Here is a 22524-nt window from a genome sequence, read left to right on the forward strand (position 1 = left end):
AGGGTCACGGGCAGAGGTGTCGGGTGGGGTGGGGGGTTCTCCCGCAGTCGCAGCACCGCTCCCCAGCCCACGGCTCTGAGTTCCCAGCACCAAACCTCTGTACCTACGGGGTTCCGCTCGGCCCTGGCCCCACGTGGGGCGAGTCGAGATGTCAGTGCAGGGCAGGGGACAGGCCAGCACGGGGGGGACGGTGGTGACACCGGTCACTGCGGGATTGGGAGCACCGGGGTGCCCTGAGCTCTGTGCCCGCTCCAGGGCTGCTCCCCCTGCAAAGCCGACCCCAGAGAGCCCGGCTCCCCCCAGCCCTGGGGAGCTGCCCCCCTGCCCCCCCAGCCAGGGAGCCCCGGGGTGCCCATCAGTCCTACACCCCCTGCACCCCCAGCGAGCGGCCCCGGCCCCCCAAGTGCAGCGGGACGTCACCCTGCCCAGCCCCGCTCCCCTCACCGACCCGGCCGCTGTCGTGGCCGGGGGAGCACAGGACCCCCGCGGGCAGGGGGCTGGCTGCCCATGCTGCCCCCATCCTGCGCCCCCTCCCCATGATGCATTCCCCACGAGGGGAACCCCGAATGGCAGCTGGGTCTGGGAGCCGCTGGAGCCGACAGACACCACGGACCAAAGCGGAGCTTTCTTATAAATTTATTACATAATAATAATAATAATTAATAATAATATAATATAAGAAACATAGATCTCTGTGGGGTATGTGTATCACAACGTCAAGGGCGGGAGGCGAATGGCCACACCTCCATGACTCTGGAGAAGGAGAAATCTCCTCCAAAAATCCATACAAAATAAGGGTGAAGTCAAACTGACCCTGTCAAATTAAAAACAGAACAAAAACCCACAGGTGAGTCCGTCTGGGTGAGAACCGAGAGTGTGGATGCGGCGCCGCGGGGCCGGTGTGCGGTGCACATGCAGTGGTGGCGCCGGGCGCGGTGACACATGCATGCGGCAGCGGGGCTGCCGGCGCAGAGCAAACCGCGCCGCACTTTGTGGCTGGTTGCAAACGGGTTTGGCTGGCGAAGCTCTTCACCACCAGGAACAAAGTGCTGTGGGGTTTGTTTTCTCTTCTTTTACGGTCAGAATTACAGACAGGAGCTGATGGAGAACAGGGAATGGATGGCGTTAGTCTGGACAAAGGAAAAATACCAACAACTTCTTTAAAAAAAAAAACAAACCAAAAAAGTGTATCCCTTTGTACAGAAGAGAACCCAAGTCATTGAGAAGCCATGAGAATCACAGTAACCGCCGCGCGTGGCCGGTCCCGGTGCGGCCGAGGGTGCGACGCTCGCCGGCGGCACCGCAGGCTCCGGGGCGGCTCCTCGCCCGCTACCGCTCTGCCTTCTCCTGGATGGCTTTTCAACGTGAAATGTCTCACTGGTCGGGAGGTGTCGGAGCGGAGATGCCAATGCAGCCGGAATAGATACAGAGGCAGGAAAGCGCTATCTACACCTGGGGAAAATCCTCTCTGCTTCCGCTGGGAAAATAAAAGTAAAGTAGCAGCAGCTGCGTTAGCGGGGGTGGCGGTTCTGCCGGGGGTTGTGGTTGTGCCGGGGGTTGTGGTTGTGCTGGGGGTTGTGGTTGTGCCGGGGGTTGTGGTTCTGCCGGGGGTTGTGGTTCTGCTAGGGGGTTATGGTTGTGCTGGGGGTTGTGGTTCTGCTAGGGGGTTGTGGTTGTGCCGGGGGTTGTGGTTGTGCTGGGGGTTGTGGTTCTGCCGGGGGTTGTGGTTCTGCCAGGGGTTGTGGTTGTGCCGGGGGTTGTGGTTCTGCTAGGGGGTTGTGGTTCTGCCAGGGGTTGTGGTTGTGCTGGGGGTTGTGGTTCTGCCGCGGGGCTGCGGTTGTGCTGAGGGGTTGTGGTTTTGCTGGGGATTGTGGTTCTGCTGGGGGCTTGTGATTCTGCCAGGGATTGTGGTTCTGCCAGGGGTTGTGATTGTGCTGGGGATTGTGGTTGTGCTGGGGGTTGTGATTATGCTGGGGGGTTGTGGTTCTGCTGGGGGTTGTGGTTCTGCCAGGGGTTGTGGCTCTGCCAGGGGGAAAATGGCCACAGGACAAGACCTTGGCCCTGTGGCAACCTGTCTGCCGCAGCCAAGGCACCGCTGAGCACCGCGCTGCTGGGGCATGGGGGTGCTGGGGACACGGCTGTCCCCAGACCGGTGGCACCGTGGAGCGGACGCTGCGCAGATGGGCATGGGGAGCGGGGTCTGAGCGGGGAGGAACAGGCGGGGTGGTCAAAGGGACTTTGGCACCTGGAACAAAACCAGCCCCAAAGCGAAGCCCCTTCACGCGGTGACGGCTGCTGCTGCCCGGGGACAGCGCTGTCCCCAGAGCCCCGTTCGCCCGGCCGTGCCCCGTGTGCAGGTGGCGGGTGCAGGGGACGGGGCGATGAGGAGCATGAAGCTGCGGCTGCGGGGGAGCAGGGTTGCGCAGACCCGGGCAGCCCCGGGGCCGCCGGCGCGGCGGCGGGTGGGAGGTCGCCTTCTCTGGTGTTACGCCTGACTGGGACGAGCCGTGGTGTCCCCGGGGGGATCACGCAGTGTTTGCCAACACAGGTACGGCTGCAGCTGCTTGCTGGCGGAAGCTGGGGTGCACGGCAGGGCGGCGCGGCCGCCGGCTCCGCCACGGCAGAGCGGTGCATCCACCATTTCCAGCCCTTGCAAGAGGATCAGGGGCAGGGGGAACTGGGGAGTGGAGGAGGAGGAGGAGGGCTCCTCAGAAATGGCAAGAAGGCGTCCAGCTTTCCTGGTCCCAGACCGAACTTTCTGCAGAAAAGTTACGCTCTGCAGACTTCTGGCCTCTCGCGGCAAGAGGCGGGTGCAGGCGGGTCTCTCGGTCGCCCCAGAAACAGCTGCGGAAGGGGCAGAGACCCAGGGTGCGCTCGGCGTGAACCGAGCGGCCTGCACTCAGGGTAACACGTCACGCTCCCACCAGCGGCGCCGAGGGGCAGCGCTCGGCAGAGCCGCCACCGCCCCGAGGGGACACGGGTCAGCTCTGCCGGCCACGGGCCGAGGGCTGCGCTGGGCACAAGGGCCACTGGGGCCTCCAAGGGCCACCAGGGTCTCCACAGGCCACCGGGGCTTCCAAGGGCCACCGGGGTCTCCAAGGGCCACCGGGGTCTCCAGGGGCTGCCAGGGTCTCCGTTACCTGCGGGTGAGATGGGGAAGGAGCCAGCAGTGCGATGGGAATGAAGCGCAGCGGTGGCAGAGGTGACAGAGGCGGCAGTGGGACAAGCTGGCCAGGCGGGCAGGGGTGGCAGGGCTGGCAGGGGGTGGGCATGCAGGGGGTCTGCGGGGCGCTGGAATGCCAAGCGGGGCGGGGGCCGTGCAGCCAGGGCCGAGCCAGCAATGGTGCAGAGCTTTGGCTGAGCCGTGGCATGCAGGTGGGTGCCCAGCGGCTCCAGCGGATGCTGCTCCGTGGGGCCACTGTCACCCTGGGTCACCCTGGGGACGCAGGGAATGGAGCCCAAGCAGGGACAGCCGGGGTCTGCAAACATGCAGCAGTGGGGGCCAAAGCCAGCCAGGCAATGGGCACAGGTCCCCGTGGCACAGGTCTCTGTGGCACAGGTCCCCGTGGCACAGGTCCCCGTGGCACAGGTCCCTGTGGCACAGGTCTCTGTGGCACAGGTCCCCGTGGCACAGGTCCCCGTGGCACAGGTCTCTGTGGCACAGGTCCCCGTGGCACAGGTCTCTGTGGCACCGCGCAGCTGCAAACGTGCGTGTCCATGTTGGCAGGAGGCTCCAGAGCAGCCTCGTTAGAGCAGCAGAGGAACAAGCAGCCAAATGAATTCCCAGGCAGTCCCAGTGCTCTCCAGTTTGGGAAAGGGGCTGCGCGACACCGACACCGGGATGTGCCCAGGCCCGTGTGCGCAGTGGGGGCTGCAGGGGCACCCAGCGTGTGGTGTCCCGAGGGATGCCGAGGGGCTGGGTGCTCGTCGACACCCCGGGACGTGCCGGTGCTGCTTTGCCAGGCACGGAGCTGGAGAAGCAGCATCAGCTGGAGAGCCAAGCTCCGGTGCGGGTGAGCCCGGCTCCAGTCGCAGGGGACAAGCGGTGAGCTTGGCCTGCAGTCGGGTGCTGTGGGTGCAGGGGCTGCGGAGCGTGCGGGAGCTGGTGGAGGGACAGGGCAAGGGCACGGCTGCAGCTGGGGGGCTCTGGAGGGAGCACGTGCCGGGCCGGGGGCTGTCAGAGCAGCAGCAGCTGTGCCGGCAGGCGAGGTGCAGCTGTGCCGGCGGCACGGGACACGTCTGGTGCAGCGGGGGTGCGGGGGTGCAGGGTGCTGAGCTGGCGGCTGCACATGCTGCGGGCGAGGCGGGCGAGGCGTGCGGGGCTGGGGTCCCAGGGGCCGAGGGGGAGATGTGCGGGAGGGTGGAGGGGGAGATGTGCGGGAGGGATGAAGGCGAGAGGAGCACAGCAGGGTGGAGGTGCTGGGAAGGCAGAGGACACACGGTGGGTCCAGCGGGCACACGGAGGGTGGGTGCACGGCGGCAGAGGGACGATGGGCCGGGCTGCGGCCACGGGGCAGTGAGGCGGGAGGGGCAGGAGCTGGTCTGCGGCGTCCCGCTGCAGGTGACACAGGACAGCAGCAGCGTTGGCACAGACAGGGCTGGGGACGCCTGATGGGGTGCAATGGCACACCTGGTAACCAGGCGGCGGGGTCAGGCAGACGTCATGGCTGCTATCGCGGTTCGGGCGCCGCGCGGCTCACCAGGTCACGGGCGCAGGGCCCGGGGTGCCCTGGGGCGCAGGCTGTTTGCTCGCGGCTCCGGCTCGAAGCCCCTCGCGCCGTCTCCGGGTGCCATCCCCAGCCAGGAGCAGCGGGACGGCGCCCGGGGAGGGGGAGAGGCCACGAGCCCCAGGGTCCGGTGGCTTCCGGAAGCCTCGGGATGGAGCCGATGGGCACGTGCCCAGCAAGAGCTCAGGGAAAAGGACACGGCACCGGGGTGCGCCAGGATCCGTCCCGGGGAGGGCTGGTGTGCCGGCACATGTCAAAATCCGTCCCGGGGAGGGCTGGTGTGCCGGCACACCTCAGGATCCGTCCCGGGGAGGGCTGGTGTGCCGGCACACCTCAGGATCCGTCCCAGGGAGGGCTGGTGTGCCGGCACGCGTCAGGATCCGTCCCAGGGAGGGCTGGTGTGCCGGAGGAACTGCCCCCACCCCAGTTCGGGGCCTTTTTCCTGGCTGAGGGTTGTAAAGGTTCAGAGATGTGTGAGGGTCAGAAGGAACCTCCTTGTCCTTCCCTCTAGCACCAGAAGAGTTAATGCCTTTGTGGGGGACTCGGCTTTTTGGGAACACCGGTCACCAAGCCACCCCCTCCTGAGCTGCTGGCTGCGGCAGGAGGGGGCACGCGGGCACTGGGCACCACGCTGGGGACAGGGACAGCCCTCCCCAGCGCCGGGGCTGACTGGTCACTCCGGCTCCCGCCGAGCCCCAGTGGCCCCCATGGCGCGGCGGGAGCCAGCCCGGCCGGCCCCGCGCACCGGCCTCCCCGCTGCCCACGGCCGCCCGCAGCAGCCCCAGCGGCTCCCCGGCCGGGCCAGCGGTGCCACGGGGCTGCGGCGGTGCCGTGCGAGCGGGGCGTGCCGGTGGCAATGGCTCCGGGACAGGGGCCGGTGCCCGACGCCTGCCAGAGGCGCCGGGTCTGCGGGTGGTGGAAGCACCAGCTCCGTGGGTCTCTGCCGGGGGGTGGAAGACTCGGTGTGTCCCAAAAAACAGGTTTCGTCTTGTGTTTCTCAATTTTTAAAATCCAGAGTGTTCGGAAGGAGCTGTTGGGATAGGTTTTTGTGGTTTTTTTTAAAAAAAAGACTTTAACATTCACTCAGTCGCTAAAAAGCCCCATGAGCCATGGGCGTCCCGGGGGAGGGGTGCGGGCACCGCCTCGCCAGCATCTCAGCAAGTCTAGAGATATAGAGATTTAGGAAAACTATAACAAAATCAGGTGGTTATAGCTATAGATATAGATATATAGATATTTGTTCTCTCTTTTCAAATATATAGCTGATTAAAAAGATGCAAAATAAGGATGACTAGGATGGAGTGGGGATCCTGTAGTTCAATATCATCTCTTGTAGATCATCAGCTGCTCTCTATATAAATGCACGGAGATTATATATTATCCGTCAACGCATCCCCCTTGGAAACAAGACCCTAAACCAAGAGGAAATAAAACATCTCCCTCCTCCCTCCCCCCCCGAAAACGTTGGCAAAGCGTTTTCTGCTGGATTCCCCACCAGCCTCCCTCCGCCATCCCCAAACATGCTTCTGTCCATGCGGTTTCGGTCCCTCTGGGGTGACAGGCAGCGCAGCGGCGGGAGCCGGTGGGGGAGCCGCTGTCCCGGCAGCGCCGGCGGCTCTCGGGGCGGCTCGGACAGGTGGAGCTGGTCTGGGGGTCACCGTGGGTGTCCCCCCAGCCGCCGTGCCCGTCCCCAGAGCCCCTGCCACTGGAGCCCGACCCTCTGAGCACCGGCACGGCTCAACCACCGCCGACCCCGGCAGACGCGGCCTGCGCGGGGCCAGGGCCACCACCGCGGTGCCTCCCGCTGCCGCGGCCGAGTGCCGGCGCTGCCTGTCCCCTGCCCCGCTGCACTTGCACCGCGGCGGCTCGGAGCAGCTCGAGGTGTCCATGCTGTGGGCCGCCCCGGCCTGTCCGAGCCGCGGCGGGGGCACGCAGCCGTCCCTGTCACCTGTCGCCGCCGGGCGCCGCGGCCAGCGCCGGGCCGGCAGCACAGCCCTGTCTCGAGCCGGGCTCGGCTCTCCCTGCACCGCTGGCCCTGCGCTCCCGCCCCGGCCAGGCGCTGCCGCGGCCACGGGAGCCCACGCCGACAGCACGCGGAGCCTCGGCCCCGCCGGCCCGGCGACGCCCCGGGAAGAGCACACAAGCGATATACAGGCCAGACTCTCTGAGGAACAGAAACGAGGATGTATTTCATGCAACATTCCCTGTCCCGAAGGCGTCGCGGGGCCGGCGGGGCCGAGCGGGGCCGCGCGTGCGTGGCACGCCGGGGAGCGGGCGGGAGCCCCTGGGCTCCGCGCCCTTCAGTGCAGTGCTCAGAGTAGAAAGAGAATCAAAGTGGGTTTTATTAGTCTAGTAGAAACGCCCCCCGCGGTGGCTCTGGAAGAGGCCAGCGCTGCCGGGGCCGGTCAGCTGTCTACCAGCTGCTTGAGCGCCCGCTCAATGTTCATGCGGTGCCCCACACGGGTCACCCCCAACTCCACAAAGTCCTCCTTGGTGAGGGCGGGCAGGTGCGTGCCCTCGATTTCATGGTCCTCAAACTTGTCTCGGTGCTCCACCAAATTGATGCTTTCCAGCCAGTCCCCGACGTCGTACTTGTTCCACAGGTGGAGGGGTTTCTGCATGAAGGGCCGAGGCGGGTGGAGGGTGTGCAGGGGCGGCCCTGGCGAGGGGGACGGGGACGGGGAGCGGCTCCGGGCGCTCACGCTCCTCACCACAAAGCGCACCTCCTTGGGCTCGTGTGGGATGGAGAGGCTGGAAGATTTGAGGATGGTGGGAGGGGTGAGACCGTAGGGCCGGACGGTGCTGAGGGGCTCTGTCCGATCCAGAGCCGGCTTCACGGGGCTGGGGGTACGTCGGGTTACGGGGTAGCGACTGCCAGGTCGGACTGTGTAGGTGGTCCCGGAGCTCCGCTGGGAAATGGTGCTGAGTTCTCCTAAACTACTGAAAAGTCTGCAGAAAGAACGGTACAGCGAGAGAGAGAGGAGAGAGCAGAGGGCAGGGGTGAGGCCGAGGTCCCCAGACACGGCAGCACACACACAAAACACACGGGGGCTGGAGAGCTGGGCCAGCCGGGCGGGGAGGGGGCACGGCGGCGCCTCAGCTGGGGCCGCCCTGGCCAGGGCGCTCCCGGGGGCACAACACGCTCAAGCAAGTATCTTCAGTACAGAATCACGGCATCATGTTGGTTGGAAAAGCCCCTTCCAGCTCATCAAGTCCAACCACAACCCAGCCCTGTCCCTGCCCCGTGTCCTGAGAACCTCATGTCCGTCTGTCCAGCCCTCCAGGGATGGTGACTCCAGCACTGCCCTGGGCAGCCTGTTCCAATGCCCCACAGCCCTTTCCAGGAAGAAATGTTTCCTGATCTCCAATCCAAACCTCGGTTCCTGCTCTGGCTGCCGTGGCTCTGCAGCCCAGCGAGCCCAGCCGTGGCGGACGGTGGCCCCGCTTTGCCGCACACAAGCCACGCTGCAGCCCGAGAGCCTGCACCTCACCGGCTGCTCAGCAAGAAGCTGCAGCAGAGCTGAACCTAATCCTGCTGGGGACCCTCGTGTCCCCTCGCTAACCCATCAGGGAGCAATCGGTCCTGCCACGGCCTCAGAGCAACCAGCACTCCCAAGCACATCGGCCCCTCCTGGGACAAGACGGAACCTTCCCGCACCTCCCCAGGCGCGGTGTGGGGATGGGAGGACCGTCCCACCGTCCCAAGGATGGAGGCAGCAGGGCCTGATCGTCACCCGTCGCTGTGGGTGAGGCAGCCTGGAGGCGCCTGGACGGGCGTCCCCCTTGCACTGCACCACGTCCCCATCCTGCCCTCTGCGTCGCGGTGGCACCTGCCACGGCGCTGGGCAGGGGACAGGGACAGCCCCTCCTGCAGCGCTCACTGCTACCAGAGCCTCTGGCGGGGACACCCCGGTGCAGGCGCGTCTGCCTCCTGCCATCGCCTCTCGCCTCCATTGCGTCCCCCGGCACGAGCAATTGCTCCGGGTACGCAGAAAGAAGCAGATCTGAAGCCTGCCAGGGCAAGAGCTGAGTGCCGCAGCCTGGCGAAGTCCCGGCTCTGCTCGCGCCGTGGTGTGGGGTGTCCGTCCACGAGCACCCACGGTGACTGCGCTGGGGCGGGCGCTCTGAGCGGGAGGGACCTAGGGCTCCCTCCCACCCGCTGTCCTGGCAGCACCCTGAGCCCACGGGGACCTTGGTCCCGGCTCCGGGGTGGGCTCAGGCGGCTCTCAGCTCCCAGGAGGGCTCTCGGCCGTGACCGCTTGTTGGGTCAACAACGTCAGTCTGCTCGTCCTTCAAACTGGCCGATCCAACACAAGGAACCACAGCCCCCGGCACCCGGTTACCAAACCAGCAGTGCCCCGAGTGCAGCGCAGCCCCACACGGCTCCTCTGCCACCCCCCAGGCTCTGCCCCGTCTTGGGTCCCTCCTGGCGCGGACGGACCCTCTGGAAAGCTGTTGCTGGCAAGAGGAGCCCAGAGCTGCAGCGACTGCTGCCACCAACGCACACACCGCACCAGCCGCGCACCGCGCCAGGTTAATCACCGCTCATGATTTCCCAGGGACACGGCTCCAAGAAGAGTAGCTGAACATTAATATGAAGGGCTGCTCATAGTCTGTGGGCTTAGACACGTTTCCTCTTATTCTTATTTCCCTGCCCCCTTGGCGCAGAAAGCAAGAGGGCTGTGAAGAAGCACGGTGATGAGTCACGTTTGGGAAGCTCCGTCAGTACAGAGGAGGAAGAGCTGAACGACCTTGAGGGCTGGGCCACAAGAAACAGAACGAGAAGTGAAAGCACAAAATCCCGTGTCCTGCTTGGAGGGCTGGCAAGGGATCCCTGCTCTGCTGGAAGTGATGGAGAGAAAGTTCTGGGTCTGCCGAGAGCCAGGAGGGGTGACCGGGGGGGACGGACGTGGCATGGCTGCAGGACAGTGAAGGAAACGCTGCGGGATCTTCGGTCTGTGTTTCCCACAGACACAAGGATGCGCTAATGTCGCCAAAGGAGACACTGCAACGCTCACTTGAAACTCTGAGCACAGTTCTGGCCACTCGTGTTCACAAAAGGCAAACGTGAACAGAAACGGCCGCAGAGTGTGTGCCAAGGGCATGCTGAACCTGCCCAGGGCAGGACAGAGGGACAGTGACCTCCAGGTCTGCGGGAGGAAAGACTGGAGCGGGAGGGTATTGAGGACTCCGGGTCACCAGGACGTGCTCGCTGGGTCGCAGGGGGACGCCTGGCTGTGAGTCCGACAGCCCTGCTGGGGCAGCCGGAGCCCGTGAGGCATTTTAGAATCACAGAATCATTCTGGGTGGAAAAACCCCTCCAGACCATGGAGTCCAACCATAACCCAGCCTGTCCCTGCCCCGTGTCCTGAGAACCTCATGTCCGTCTGTCCAGCCCTCCAGGGCTGGTGACTCCAGCACTGCCCTGGGCAGCCTGTTCCAATGCCCCACAGCCCTTTGGGGAAGAAATTGTTCCCACATCCAACCTCAACCTCCCCTGGCGCAACTCGAGGCCGTTTTGGGTGGTACCGATGAACGAGGATGTGCTTCGGGCACAGTGCGGGTGACACGGGGGACAAAGCCACGGCCCTGCCTCCAAGGCACAGGATCAGCTGTACAGAGTTACTGTTGGAAGATTCCTCTTCCCTATAGTTGGGAAAGCACATCAAAACCCGTGCATGAGCCTTGCTGCAGGATGCATGGTGGTGGCTGCAGCGGCAATTTCCGAGGGCGGTGACACGCTCCAGAGATCTCCTGCACAGCTCCGCACCGCGTCCTCCAGCTCCTGGCACAAGGCACCGCATGGCGCATGGTGAGAGACCTTCCGCACCACGGGGGGTTCGTACCTGAGCTCGGGCAGCAGGGACTTGCCCCACAGGGGCTTCAGTTTGCCCTGAGCATTTCCGAGTCCCAGCTGCAAGTCAAAGGGGTTCACGAACGCCATACGTCCCTTTGGGGATGTGGAAAGCTCCGGCTGCAGGCAGGCAGCACGGGCTGCCTGCCTTGGGATGCTGCTGCTGAGGACTTGGGCTCTGCCACGTTTTGTGAGTGCTATGGTGCTGTCCGCTTCTCCTTTAGGCAACAACAAGTCAGTGGCACCGGGAGCTTCATAAGAAAGATGAAATGATTCATGTTCCGTTTCTGGCGGTGGTCCCGCCGGGGGTCGGGAGACAGCGGTCCTGAGACAGCAGCATTGCTGGTGGCCGCGGTGTCCCTGCGAGCTGGGACATGGCAGCTCTGGCGCTGCCTTCAGGCTTCTCCTCCAAGCAGGTGGAATGCGGAGGGGTGCAGCACCGGCAGCGGGTGGGATGTGGGATGTGGAGCGGTGCAGCACCGGCAGCGGGTGGGATGTGGGATGTGGAGGGGTGTAGCACCAGCAGCGGGTGGGATGTGGGATGCAGAGCGGTGCAGCACCGGCAGCGGGTGGGATGTGGGATGTGGAGGGGTGTAGCACTGGCAGCGGGTGGGATGTGGGATGCGGAGCGGTGCAGCACCGGCAGCGGGTGGGATGTGGGATGCAGAGCGGTGCAGCACCAGCAGCGGGTGGGATGTGGGATGTGGAGGGGTGCAGCACCAGCAGCAGGTGGGATGTGGGATGTGGAGGGGTGCAGCACCAGCAGCAGGTGGGATGTGGGATGTGGAGGGGTGCAGCACTGGCAGCGGGTGGGATGTGGGATGTGGAGCGGTGCAGCACCGGCAGCGGGTGGGATGTGGGATGTGGAGGGGTGCAGCACTGGCAGCGGGTGGGATGTGGGATGTGGAGGGGTGCAGCACTGGCAGCGGGTGGGATGTGGGATGTGGAGGGGTGTAGCACCGGCAGCGGGTGGGATGTGGGATGCAGAGCGGTGCAGCACCGGCAGCGGGTGGGATGTGGGATGTGGAGGGGTGCAGCACCAGCAGCGGGTGGGATGTGGGATGTGGAGGGGTGCAGCACCGGCAGCGGGTGGGATGTGGGATGTGGAGGGGTGCAGCACCGGCAGCGGGTGGGATGTGGGATGCAGAGCGGTGCAGCACCAGCAGCGGGTGGGATGTGGGATGTGGAGGGGTGCAGCACCGACAGCGGGTGGGATGTGGGATGCAGAGCGGTGCAGCACCGGCAGCGGGTGGGATGTGGGATGTGGAGGGGTGCAGCACCGGCAGCGGGTGGGATGTGGGATGCGGAGCGGTGCAGCACCGGCAGCGGGTGGGATGTGGGATGCAGAGCGGTGCAGCACCGGCAGCGGGTGGGATGTGGGATGTGGAGGGGTGCAGCACCGGCAGCGGGTGGGATGTGGGATGCAGAGCGGTGCAGCACCGGCAGCGGGTGGGATGTGGGATGTGGAGGGGTGCAGCACCGGCAGCGGGTGGGATGTGGGATGCGGAGGGGTGCAGCACCGGCAGTGGGTGGGATGTGGGATGCGGAGCGGTGCAGCACCGGCAGTGGGTGGGATGTGGAGGGGTGCAGCACCAGCAGCGGGTGGGATGTGGGATGTGGAGGGGTGCAGCACCAGCAGCGGGTGGGATGTGGGATGTGGAGGGGTGCAGCACCGGCAGCGGGTGGGATGTGGGATGTGGAGGGGTGCAGCACCGGCAGCGGGTGGGATGTGGGATGCGGAGTGTGCAGCACCGGCAGCAGGACACCGCGGGGCTGGGCTGCGGCTTTGGGGTGGCTACAAGCGCCAGGCTGGTGAGATGCAGCAGCCAGGGCCCGATCTGTGCACCGGCACACGCAGGGACCAGCTGGAATCAGCAGAGAGGGAGGACGGGTCTCACGGGAGGCGTCTCACAAGCAAAGAGACATCAGCTTGATGAAAACGTAAGTTCTAACCAAAGAAAAGAGGGATTACGCATTTGTAGGGCAGCTAATTAAGCCTTCTGGGAGTACTTTTACTGAAGATATTAAAAAGCAGATTTCCTGACCGAGTCCCTAATGGATGAGGATTTCTCCTTTGAACTCTGTCTCTCAGTCTGAATTTCTGCAAGGCGAGGGCAGATTTGGCAACAGCGGTAACGTGCTTCTCACGCTCCAAAGAAACGCTTTGCTTTTGCTCCGCAAACTGTTGTGTTGCTGCTCCTGGCTTGCAGGTGTTTTCATACCAGCCCTCAGAAGCTTCCCCATCGCTTCCCGCTAGATCTGCACGTAGGACTGTCCTCCTGCGATGGCTGTCGGGTGACACGAGGCTGCTCTGGTGACTCCACCGGCGCTCGGTGACCCAGAGCAGAAGCAGCGCTGTGACCGCAGCCAGGCTGGGCTTGGGGCAGAGCTGGACACTAATCCCCTCTTTGCCTGAAACGCAGAAGGATGCTTGGAGGCTTCCTGCCCAGAATGGTGCCTGTCCCGGAGAGACCCAGCACACCTACGGTTCCCATTCCAAAAGGATTTTGTCTTCCAGAACTGTCTCATGAGACCCATCCCTGCCGAGGGAGGGCGGAGGCAGGAGCGCAGACAGGACAGGCTCTGGAAGCCCCGGGTGACGCTGCGGCAGCGATGGACCGAGCTGCATTGCTGCCAGACGGATGAGCTGTGCGCAGGGACCGCCTGCCAACCCACCGCTCCTCCTTCACTGCTCAATTTCGGCAAGAAATGTCCTCCTGGCTCCCAGCAGAATAATCCAAACAGAGGATAAGCTCATCCCCGTAAAGCAAGCCCACAGGGAAAAGGTGCCCAACAGCGCGAGGCTGATCTGTAGAACCACCGAGAAGAAGGTTTTTCACTGAAGGCGACCGAACTTCCTGCTGTCATTTGTTCTCAGGACTCCACTCGTGCACTTTCATTAGGGAAGATCAATCTGGCACTTCTGCGTGCTTCTCCTTCACAGCGGGAAAGCAAAGGGATGCTGCAAGGGAGCACCTGCAACACTGACACAACCTAGCAGCGTTAACTGTACCCGATGTCCTGTCCCCCCAAACACGATGCGGTAACTCCACGGGCGGCTGGGGGGCTGAGGATGCTGAAGAAGCACTGGAAGGGCTCTTCACATGAACACCAGAATGAGCAAAGTGGGAGAGAACTGTTAAATTCTGTAACTCTAGGGGCTGCCGCACTCCCGCATGGCGTCTCCGGAGCAGGAGTAAAAGCAGAGCCTGTGGGCAGCACTTGTGCGTGAAGTCCTGCAGCCCAGGCAGCCCGGTCCTGTGGATCGTGGGCTGCACAGATCCCTCACCTCAGGCACAGCTCGTGTGTTCCTGGCAGTGCTGAACACCCACGACTGGTCTAAAGCTTCATAAGGAGCTTTCAGAGGGGTCGGAGACTTTGTGAAGGGGCCCAGCACCCGCACTGCACCTGAGCAGTAAAGCTCGTGTTCTCCAAAAGCAGCCGAGCAGCCGCGCAAGCGTGGGACGATCACTTTGTGCCTCCCGCACGACGCGGCTCCGCGGCAGCAGCCGTGACGCGGGTCAGGGCAGCAGGACCAGGGACGGCAGCTGCTCACCCTCGCAGCAGCCCTGGGGAGGTGACGGAGCAAATCATCCCGCAAACCGTTTCCAAACACACCGAGGATGAGAACACGGCCGGGAGCAGCCAGCACGGCTTCCCAAAGGGGAAATGAGCCTGAGCCACCTGGCAGCCTCCCGCCACCAAACAGGCCTGGTGAGGGATGAGCCAGGGACCTTGTTTACTCTGGCTTAGTGAGACCTCCTGAAGCGTCTCCCCCAGCAGCCTCACGAGCAGGCTGGGGAAGGACACGCAGCACAAGCAGAGGGGAGGCTGGTTGGGACCCGGCTGAGCAGCCGGGCTCCACGGGCCATGGTCAGCGGCACAAGGTCCAGCTGGAGCCTCGTGACTCCGGTGGGCACAACCCCGCGGCTGCTGCGCGGCCAGTTCCTCTCAGTGTCTTCATTAAATACCTGGATGGCGGGGCAGTCAGTGGAGATGGCACATAGTTCATGCAGGTGACACCTTCTGTGTGGGTGACACACCTTTTGTGCAGGTGACACACCACAGAGGAGCAGCCGATGCACCAAATGGGTCTGTGGCCCCGCAGAGCATCCCCGACCCACTGGAGGGACGGGCCAAGAGCGACCTCGTGAAGTTCAGCCGAGGGAAGCGCGAGGTCCTGCACCCAGGAGCTGGGAACGGCCTCACCCGGCAGCACACGCTGGGCTGAGCAGCTGCAGGAGCTGGGGTGCTGAGACACCAGCCGCCTGCGTGTCCCTGCAGGAAAAGACGCCATGGGGGTCCTGGGCTGCGGGAGGCCCAGGGGTGCTGCAGGTCAGGGGTGACCCCTCCTCTGGGCCCAGCACTGGTGGAGCACACCTGGAGCAGTGTCCAGTGGAGGTCACAGAGATGATGAAGGTACTGGAGCATCTGACACAAAAGGAGAGATGAGAGAGCTGGGACTGCTCAGCCTGGAGAAGAGAAGGTTGGAGGGGACCTCCCCAGCTTGTACAAATACCAGTTCTCCAGTTGTGGCCCCTCAGTTCCAGCAGGACAGGGAACTGCTGGAGAGAGTCCAGCGCAGCCACCAAGATGCTGGAGGGAGTGGAGCATCTCCTGTGTGAGGAAAGGCTGAGGGAGCTGGGGCTCTGGAGCTGGACAAGAGGAGACTGAGGGGGGACTCATTCCTGGGGATCAAGATGGAAAGGGGGAGTGTCAGGAGGATGGAGCCAGGCTCTTCTGGTGACAACCAGGGACAGGACAAGGGGCAATGGGTGCAAACTGGAACACAGGAGGTTCCACTTAAATGTGAGAAGAAACTTCTTCTCGGTGAGGGTGGCAGAGCCTGGCCCAGGCTGCCCAGGGGGTTGTGGAGTCTCCTTCTGTGCAGACATTCCAACCCGCCTGGACACCTTCCTGTGTAACCTCATCTGGGTGTTCCTGCTCCATGGGGGGATTGCACTGGATGAGCTTTCCAGGGCCCTTCAACCCCTGACATCCTGGGATTCTGTGATTCTGTGAAATACCTGACGGGGGAGTGAAGAAGATGCAGCCAGACACTGCCCGGTGGCACCCGCGGTGGGACAAGAGGCACACACTGAAACACAGGGAATTCTGTCTGAACGCACATGATCCTGTCTTCACCGTGAGGTGACCGAGCACAGGCACAGGGTGCCCAGAGAGGTGCTGGAGTCTCCACCACCAGAGACATGAACACCCGACGGGACAATGTCCTGGGCACACAGCTCCGGGTGCGCCTGCTGAGCAGAGGGAGGACCAGGGATCTCCAGCGGTCCCTGCCCACCTCCACCGCTCAGTGAGTCTGTGGTCAGGCTCTGGAGGAGCAGCGCAGACCTGAGGAAGCCTCACAGACCCATGATCAGCTCCACGACGTGCAGGAGCCGTCACTGCGGGTCGTCCCTTTCTGCCGGGGCCGTGCAGGGTGCTCGAGCTGACAGCCCTTCCAGCCCTTCCCTGGTGTCCTCAGCCTTCTCCAGCACCCGCACCAGGCAACGGCAACTCATTCCTGCAGCACCACCAGCCCCACCAGCTCAGCACCAGCTTCTGCTCCTCACACACTGCCTGTGGGCCACTGGAGCCATCAGGAGCGTTGCCACCATCAGATGGCCGCAGTTCATGGGGACGGTGCTCTTGGGCTGGAAGAACCAGCTTTTGCTCTCATCTGTCAGCACCGAACCCTCTGCTCCCGCGCAGGTCACTCACTGGGCTTGGCTGGTTTCCTCTGCACTGTTCTATGTCCCCCAAAACTTCATGTGTTCTGCAAATCATGAATCCTCATTAATCATGCCAGTTTTCATACAGCAAATACACCTATTAAATGAAACGGGACTCTACAAAATACCTGTCTGCTACCAACCTTCTTCCACAGTGCAAACCAACAAGCTACTTCTTACTCTTCACTTCTGGTGGGTGTTTTTCCTCTGTACAACATGTCCAGACTGAAGTCTTACCTCTTGCGATGAAATAATTCCTCAGTAATTATAATCCCCCTCCTAAACCAACGCCCGGCTCCGAGCGCAGGTTGGAGCGTGAGGGGCCACGTCCCTGCCCAGGAGGGACCCTCTGCGACACCTCGAGCGTGGACACACACAGATCCCTCCGGCCGGTCCCTGGAGCCCGAGCTCGCTGCGTGCAGCTCGGGTCCCACCGCAGCGGCCACCGCCAGCAGGGCGACAAACCACGACCGACCCACGTGCAGTTTTCTGCCTGAACGCCAAGGAACCCAAAGCACGGTGACGCGTTGCTCCAGGCAGCCAGCACACCGAGGCCTCGGTCCCCCGGGGCGCAGCCCTGCCAGCGCCGCCGGAGCGGAAGATACTGCGGAAAACGGAGCAGCCGAGAGAGGACAAGGCTCCTGGCGCGAGGGCACGTGAGCCACGGACCCGGCTCTGCGCCGGGAACGGCTGCAGCCAGCGTCCCCGGCCCCTCGCACCGCGGCGCGAGCAAACCTTCTGTTCCGGCAGAGAAAGGAGGGGAGAATGTCAGTTTCTGCAGCTAAGAACTGGGGTCCGTAGTCCAGATCTCCTGTGTGCCTGGGACCCGACTTCTGCTCAGTGCACGGGCAGCCACGGGAAGGAGTCCTGGAACTGGCACACTCAGCGTCTGCCGTGACACGGGGGTGACACGGAGCTGGGAAAGTCCCTGCAGCTGCGGCAGCACGTGAGCACGGAGCAGCCACAGCGGGGTCAGGCGGGCTCTGTGTGCTACCGGAATGCTCAGCAAGGGACCCTCACTCAGCAAGGGACCCTCACTCAGCAGGAGACCCTCACTCAGCAGGAGACCCTCACTCAGCAGGGGACCCTCACTCAGCAAGGGACCCTCACTCAGCAGGGGACCCTCACTCAGCAGGGGACCCTCACTCAGCAAGGGACCCTCACTCAGCAGGGGACCCTCACTCAGCAGGAGACCCTCACTCAGCAAGGGACCCTCACTCAGCAGGAGACCCTCACTCAGCAAGGGACCCTCACTCAGCAGGGGACCCTCACTCAGCAGGAGACCCTCACTCAGCAAGGGACCCTCACTCAGCAGGGGACCCTCACTCAGCAGGAGACCCTCACTCAGCAAGGGACCCTCACTCAGCAGGAGACCCTCACTCAGCAAGGGACCCTCACTCAGCAGGGGACCCTCACTCAGCAAGGGACCCTCACTCAGCAGGGGACCCTCACTCAGCAGGAGACCCTCACTCAGCAAGGGACCCTCACTCAGCAGGGGACCCTCACTCAGCAGGAGACCCTCACTCAGCAGGAGACCCTCACTCAGCAAGGGACCCTCACTCAGCAGGAGACCCTCACTCAGCAAGGGACCCTCACTCAGCAGGGGACCCTCACTCAGCAGGAGACCCTCACTCAGCAAGGGACCCTCACTCAGCAGGAGACCCTCACTCAGCAGGAGACCCTCACTCAGCAAGGGACCCTCACTCAGCAGGAGACCCTCACTCAGCAAGGGACCCTCACTCAGCAGGAGACCCTCACTCAGCAAGGGACCCTCACTCAGCAGGAGGCCCTCACTTCACCACGCCAGGTTTAGCAAACCCCAAAGCCAGATGCTGCAGGACCAGCGAAGGTTGCAGCCGACACCCGGGGCTGTGGCGATGGGCCCAGCAGCTCCATGGGCACGGGGGCCATGGGGAGGCGGCTTCGCAGCCTGGCTGGAGATAACAGCTCTTAGACACCAGAGTGACATGAAGGCGCTCAAGCCGTGACTTCCTACAGGCCGTGGTTTCCTACACACAGTGATTTCCTGCACACCGTGATTTCCTACAGGCTGTGATTTCGTACAGGCCGTGATTTCCTACACACCGTGATTTCCTACAGGCTGTGATTTCGTACAGGCCGTGATTTCTTACACACCGTGATTTCCTACAGGTCGTGGTTTCCTACATGCTGTGATTTCCTACACACTGTGATTTCCTACACACCGTGGTTTCCTACAGGCTGTGATTTCGTACAGGCCGTGATTTCCTACACACCGTGGTTTCCTACACACCGTGGTTTCCTACACACCGTGGTTTCGTACACACCATGGTTTCCTACACACCGTGATTTCCTACACACCGTGGTTTCGTACACACCGTGGTTTCCTACACACCGTGGTTTCCTACACACCGTGGTTTCCTACACACCGTGGTTTCCTACAGGCTGTGATTTCCTACGCACCATAACATGGGGTGGTGGCTCCTGAGCTGCTGTGGAGCTGAGCTGCTCGGCCACGCTGCCCGGGCACCATCGGGCTGGCTTGGTGGTGTGTGTCACCACGTGTGCCAGGAGAACAGCACCGCAACAGAGCAGAACAGCACCGCAACAGAGCAGAACAGCACCGCGGCAGAACAGAACAGCACTGCGGCACAACAGAACAGCCACCATGGCAGAACAGAACGGCACCGCCGCAGAACAGAACGGCACCGCGGCACAACAGAACAGCCACCATGGCAGAACAGAACGGCACCGCGGCACAACAGAACAGCCACCATGGCAGAACAGAACAGCCACCATGGCAGAACAGAACGGCACCGCCGCAGAACAGAACAGCCAACAGGGCAGAAGACCCACCACAGCAGAACAGCCATTGCAGCAGAACAAACACTCACTGCGGCAGAACAGTCACCGCAGCAGAACAGTCACCGTGGCAGAACACCCATGGCAGCAGAACACCCACTGCGTCAGAACAGCCACCGCGGCAGAACAGTCACTGCGGCAGAACAATCACCGTGGCAGAACACCCATGGCAGCAGAACACCCACTGCATCAGAACACCCATGGCAGCAGAACAAACACCCACCATGGCAGAACAGCCCCGTGGCAGAACAGTCACCACGTCAGAACACCCACCGCAGCAGAACAGTCACCGCAGCAGAACACCCACGGCAGCAGAACACCCACTGCGTCAGAACACCCACCACAGCAGAACAAACACCCACCACGACAGAACAGCCCCGCGGCAGGTCCCCGCTGTGACCCGCAGTGGCTCAGCTGGCACCCGGCAGAGGACGCTGGGGACAGGGGACACCAGCACGCACAGAACACGCCGAGCACGGGACACGCTGCACAGCCCAGCGGGACGGGGACATGGACGGGGTGTGGAAGGCCGAGCAAGCAGAGATGGATGGAAGGAGGGCAGACGTGCCGGGGTGGAGGGGACGTGGAGCTGCCTGTCCCAGCTCTGGGGCACAGCTGGGAAGGGCCTGGAGACAACCGGGGGCCCTGAAGCTTTCTGACCTGAGCAGCATCTCAGACCGAGCTGGAGGAGGATGCGCGAGGTTTAACGAGCCATGTCCTGGAGTCCTGTCTAATCACTTTAGGCAGAGTATGACAATCCACTCCAGAAAGCCATGGTGATTACCACTGTTTTACCTCGCTATGGGAAGACAAAGCTGAAGATCAAGCAACTGGATGGTATCACTGATGGAACCAAAACTGTTGCTCCTGCTCCTGTTCATTTACCTTCTTGTTACAAGTAAGGGTTTTTCTTTTCTTCCCTCTACGTACATGAAGTCCTCCACGTGGGAACAGGGACGATGGAAAAGGAGCAAGAACTTGTGCCTTGTCCTTGTGCTGATGTGGGGAAGCAGCTGGGGAGGGGACACAAGCTGGGACACCGGCCGGCGCCTGGACAGCCCAAGGATGCAGCTGCTGCTCTGAGGTGTCGGGTGCTGCTGCAGCTCCAGGTGCAGCCGCAGCCCGGGGCTGAGCCGCTGCAGTGACATGTCCCTGTGGCCGTCCCTGCCGCGGGGCTGTCCCTCCGCAGGGTGACAGTCCCTGTGGCCCGTCCCTGCCCCGGGGCTGTCTCTCTGCAGGGTGACACCCCAGCCTGGCATGGCCGGGCGACTTTGCTACTGCACCTTCACTGCATTTATAGTTCTGCTCTCCTAGAATGTCCATAAGACGTTATCCCGACAAAACACCGAGGCTGGATTTGGGAAGACGCCAGCCAGCCGTGGAAACTCCAGAGCCACGTTCCCTATTGTGGCTTCTCAGCGCAATGTCTCCTTGTCTCAAAACTGCCTTTTTTTCCCTCTTCCACTCCATAACTCCCCTGGTCTCTCTGCTCACACGCCTGCAGCAGCACAGGCCTCGTTCTTGCTGTTCGCTGCCTGAGCATCTTTCCCATCCTCACAAAGAGTGATCAACCTTCCCGGCTCACGACACTGTCCCATGGACCCCGGCAGAGCCAGCCTTGGGTCAGAGCAGCCTGTCCCCTGTCCCCGAGCACAGCGGAGCTGTCACCCGCGGGCCCCTGGCAGCACCCAGCGGCTCAGCAGCGACGTCCCAGCCTGGAACGGGCCCAGAAGAGGACTCGGGACAACTCTTGGTCACGGGAGCTGGGGAGGGCCCGCTCGGGTTTGCTTTCAGTTCCTGATTCCCAGCACTGACCTCTGAGAGTCAACACCTGCTCCTGTCACCCTGACAGCGCCGTGAGCCCTGCGGACACCACCGGGAGCCCTGAGGACACCACCTTGTGCACTGGGGACACCACTGCGTGCACTGCGGACACCACTGGGAGCCCCGCCCAGGGACACCACCTTGTGCACTGCGGACACCACTGCGTGCACTGGGGACACCACTGCGTGCACTGCGGACACCACTGGGAGCCCCGCCCAGGGACACCACCTTGTGCACTGCGGACACCACTGGGAGCCCCGCCCAGGGACACCACCTTGTGCACTGCGGACACCACCTTGTGCACTGCGGACACCACTGCGTGCACTGGGGACACAACTGGGAGCCCTGGGGACACCTCTGGAAGCCCTGGGGACACCACCGTGAGCCCTGGGGACACCACTGTGTGCACTGGGGACACCACTGGGAGCCCTGGGGACACCTCTGGGAGCCCTGGGGACACCACTGCGTGCACTGGGGATGCCACTGGGAGCCCTGGGGACACCTCTGGGAGCCCTGGGGACAGCACCGTGAGCCCTGGGGACACCACTGGGAGCCCTGGGGACAACGCAGCTTCACATTTTGGGTGACAAATTTTGTTGCAGGGGAAAATGACCCCAGTGCACAGTGATGCCGGCCCATCAGTGTTTCAACCGTGATGACACAGAAGGTTAATTAGGGTCAGCTAATTACCCACACAGAGCTGACCCCACGCCTCCAACCAGCAGCAAGCACTCGTGCATCCGACCTGATGGTGCCGCAGACCTGCTGTGGAACTGAGTCTTCTCGCTTGTGCACCCCAACGCCCCCCGGGCTCCCAGCGCCCCTCGCTACCGGGAACTAACAGCAAAAACCTGCGCTAAGAACATGGGAAAGGTGCTGGCACCTGGGAACGCCAGCCTGGACTGGTAGCCAGCTGCATTGCTGAGCCTTTTGGACCCAGACAGCAGCTAACCCTGACCCTGACCCTGACCTTGACTGTGACTGTGACCGTGACCCTGCCCCGACCCTGCCCCTAGCAATAACCCTGCCCCTGCCCCCCGGCGATGCCGGGCTCCGGCAGTGCCCACTGTCCCTCCCCGGCTTGCGCTGAGCTGGGCTCCTGGCCAGGACTGCCCCGCAGGGCAGCGCCAGCGGGTGTGGGGAGCTCGGCAGCCCCCCAGCACCCTCAACCGGGGCTGCAGCTGCAGGGAAGCACCAGCCGAGGCTCCAGCACCTTCACGCTCGGCCGGCTGGAGATGAGCTACAGCCCGTCTGCAGCCCCGGGACCCTCGCCAGGCTGTGCTCGGGGTGTGGGGGCTGTGCTCGCGGTCTGTGCTCGGGGTGCAGGAGCTGTGCTCGGGGGCTGTGCTCAGGGCTTAGGGGCTGTGCTCAGGGCTTAGGGGCTGTGCTCAGGGTTTGGGGGCTGTGCTCAGGGTTTGGGGGCTGTGATTGGGGTCCATGCTTGGGGTGCAGGATCTGTGCTTGGGGGCTGTGCTCAGGATTTGGGGGCTGTGTTCAGGGATTTGGGGGCTGTGCTCAAGGTCCGTGCTTGGGGTGCAGGAGC

The 22524-nt window shown here is 63.2% G+C and overlaps 2 protein-coding genes across 10 annotated transcripts in view; both read right to left on the reverse strand.

Annotated features, from left to right (window-relative positions):
• Window positions 1-620: 620 nt before the first annotated feature.
• The window catches only part of SHANK3 (SH3 and multiple ankyrin repeat domains 3), a 370798-nt gene continuing 348894 nt past the window's right edge, over window positions 621-22524 (reverse strand). For 4 of the 9 annotated variants that reach the window (XM_065049477.1, XM_065049476.1, XM_065049473.1 and 1 more), the window contains one exon: window positions 7052-7676. In XM_065049477.1, the coding sequence (XP_064905549.1) occupies window positions 7660-7676 (17 nt within the window). In that variant the 3' untranslated portion in view covers window positions 7052-7659. Of the gene's footprint in view, window positions 1478-7051; window positions 7677-22524 lie in introns of those variants that run through there. The other 5 variants (XM_065049478.1, XM_065049479.1, XM_065049482.1 and 2 more) reach the window with 4 other exon arrangements.
• Window positions 12440-20755, reverse strand: LOC135578286 (uncharacterized). Its single transcript, XM_065049564.1, has 2 exons — window positions 20652-20755; window positions 12440-18109 (listed from the first exon to the last, which is right to left on the reverse strand). The coding sequence occupies exons 1-2, from the start codon at window positions 20753-20755 to the stop codon at window positions 17098-17100; spliced, it is 1116 nt and encodes a 371-aa protein (XP_064905636.1). The 3' UTR covers window positions 12440-17097.

The sequence above is a fragment of the Columba livia genome, chromosome 1, assembly GCF_036013475.1.
Source record: "Columba livia isolate bColLiv1 breed racing homer chromosome 1, bColLiv1.pat.W.v2, whole genome shotgun sequence".
In the NCBI taxonomy this organism is placed as follows: domain Eukaryota; kingdom Metazoa; phylum Chordata; class Aves; order Columbiformes; family Columbidae; genus Columba; species Columba livia.